The sequence below is a fragment of the Cyprinodon variegatus genome, unplaced genomic scaffold (genome assembly GCF_000732505.1).
Source record: "Cyprinodon variegatus isolate N-32 unplaced genomic scaffold, C_variegatus-1.0 Scaffold17, whole genome shotgun sequence".
NCBI classification, from domain to species: domain Eukaryota; kingdom Metazoa; phylum Chordata; class Actinopteri; order Cyprinodontiformes; family Cyprinodontidae; genus Cyprinodon; species Cyprinodon variegatus.
In genome coordinates, this window is record NW_015150470.1 from 356,100 (window position 1) to 358,035 (window position 1,936).

Sequence of the window (1,936 nt, forward strand, 5' to 3'; positions counted from 1 at the left end):
CTCACTTTCTAAAAAAAACCCGGGACGCCCGGGACAGGACGTGAAATACGGATATGTCCCGTGAAATACGGACGTTTGGTCACCCTACCTTAAATCTTACCTGGTTCATTATTGCAGAGAGAAACAAAAGGCTGTGTATCATTTGTGGTGAGTGTTAGGGTTAAAATGATAATAGTCTGTGTTTTTTTTTATGAGTCTGTAAAATCAGGTTGTTAGAGGTTAATAACAATCCTGATGTAGGACACAGGCTAAAGGCCAACAGACAAACCATTAAGCTTCTGAGTTCTACGCTTTAGACTTATAAATAAAAAACAAAAGAGCCTATGTCATTTTATTCAAGTCATAGTTATGCTAAACTATTTTAGGTTTTACCGTGTAAAATATCTAACTCTTCAATACTATAAGTTAAAAGTAGTAGCATGGTTCCCTTAAATCTTACCTGGTTTGTTCTTGCAGAGAGAAACAAAAGGCTGTGTATCATTTGTCCAGCTTACATAGTTGCTATGGTTACATACAACAGAGCCCTCCTGTACGTAGACCGTCATCAAAGAGTCCTTCAAATCTGGTTTGGTCAGTGGATGGCAGGTCTGATTGTAACATCTATAGTTGCCACTAACTTCAGAATCCACCACTTTACAAGTTGCAGTGAAATTACAGTACTGGGCGTCAAATGAATTTATTGTTAAATTAACTGGAGACACTGGATCTGAGAAAAGAAAGACGAGATTGAATTAAAAAAACTGTGCTTTTATAATGTTTCAAAACAGGACAAAAAGAAGAAACGTACCTTGGACTGTGACTCTGTAATCAGCTACAATCCTCTCTTTAAATCCAGTTGCTGTTGCAATATAGTTTCCGCTGTCTTCATGTTGCATATTTCTTATTACCAAAGAATAGTTTTGTTTGAAAAAAGATGCTCTGCCTTGATATTTCCCCTTGACTGAGGGTTCACTGCCACCAGGGAATATTACAACAACATCAGAGTTACATTTCCAGGTAAAAACAAATCCTTTTTGAATTGTGTCTACATCCAGCAGCAGGTCTGATCCTTTCTTCACAAACCGAGTTTCAGAGCCTGAAAGAACAGAAGTTTTATTTTAATAATTAAATATCATGATGTTCAGTTCCTAGAAGAGAGGTTTCCACTATTACACCCTGACCCTGTATAGGGGAAGTACTTTTCCTGTTAATTAGATAGAGCACAGAAATAATTAATTGAAACTTAATTTATTATTTTTCATCATACATACATGTCTTGCATGGATAATGCTGTGAAAATATGTTTCATAGCTGTCATGCATATAAAGATTTGTATTTCCATTTTACCATATTTCTATTATATACATTAATGAAAACAGTAGTCTGTAACAAATTCATAATTTGAAATTGTTACATCTTGATCTCGATAAAATTCCTAAAATTAGATCAGTTTCAAATGAGATGTGTTTTTTTCCCTGCGTAAACAGATCATTGCCTCTTGTATTTATTGTATCCCTTAATTTCCCCCGGTGCCTGTAAACATTAACCTTAAAGTCTTTCCATCATTCTCATTTAGATTTTGGCTTAAAATTTGAGCAAGTCTATTTAACACACGATTATGCTTTGGTCTAACTCATTAAATTATAGCTGTGTTTTTTAGTAGGTTTTGTTTTCCTCTCTGAAAGGTGAGGCTTCTGCCAAGTCTCAAGTTTTTTGCAGCATCAGGTTTTCTTCTAGGATTGCTCTGCATTCTAATCCATCCAGCATCTCCATGCTAAAGATTCACATAGCATGATGCTGCCACTACCATCTTTTATTGGGGCGATGTTTAATTAAGGCCATGTTAGTTTTCTACCATATCTGAAATGTTACCGCTACATGTAAGTGAAAACATATTTGGTTTTAGTTTTAAACCTCTGTAACATTATTATCATTATTTAAAATCACAAATGGTAAC

The 1,936-nt window shown here is 35.0% G+C and overlaps 1 protein-coding gene across 1 annotated transcript in view; it reads right to left on the minus strand.

The window, feature by feature from the left end:
* Positions 1-1,936, minus strand: part of LOC107092345 (SLAM family member 5-like) — a 17,925-nt gene that overhangs the window by 15,442 nt on the left and 547 nt on the right. Inside the window, exons 2-3 of the mRNA XM_015386781.1 lie at positions 788-1,075; positions 440-706 (exon numbers count right to left, since the gene is read on the minus strand). Coding sequence (XP_015242267.1) covers positions 440-706; positions 788-1,075 — 555 coding nt within the window. The remainder of the gene's footprint in view (positions 1-439; positions 707-787; positions 1,076-1,936) is intronic.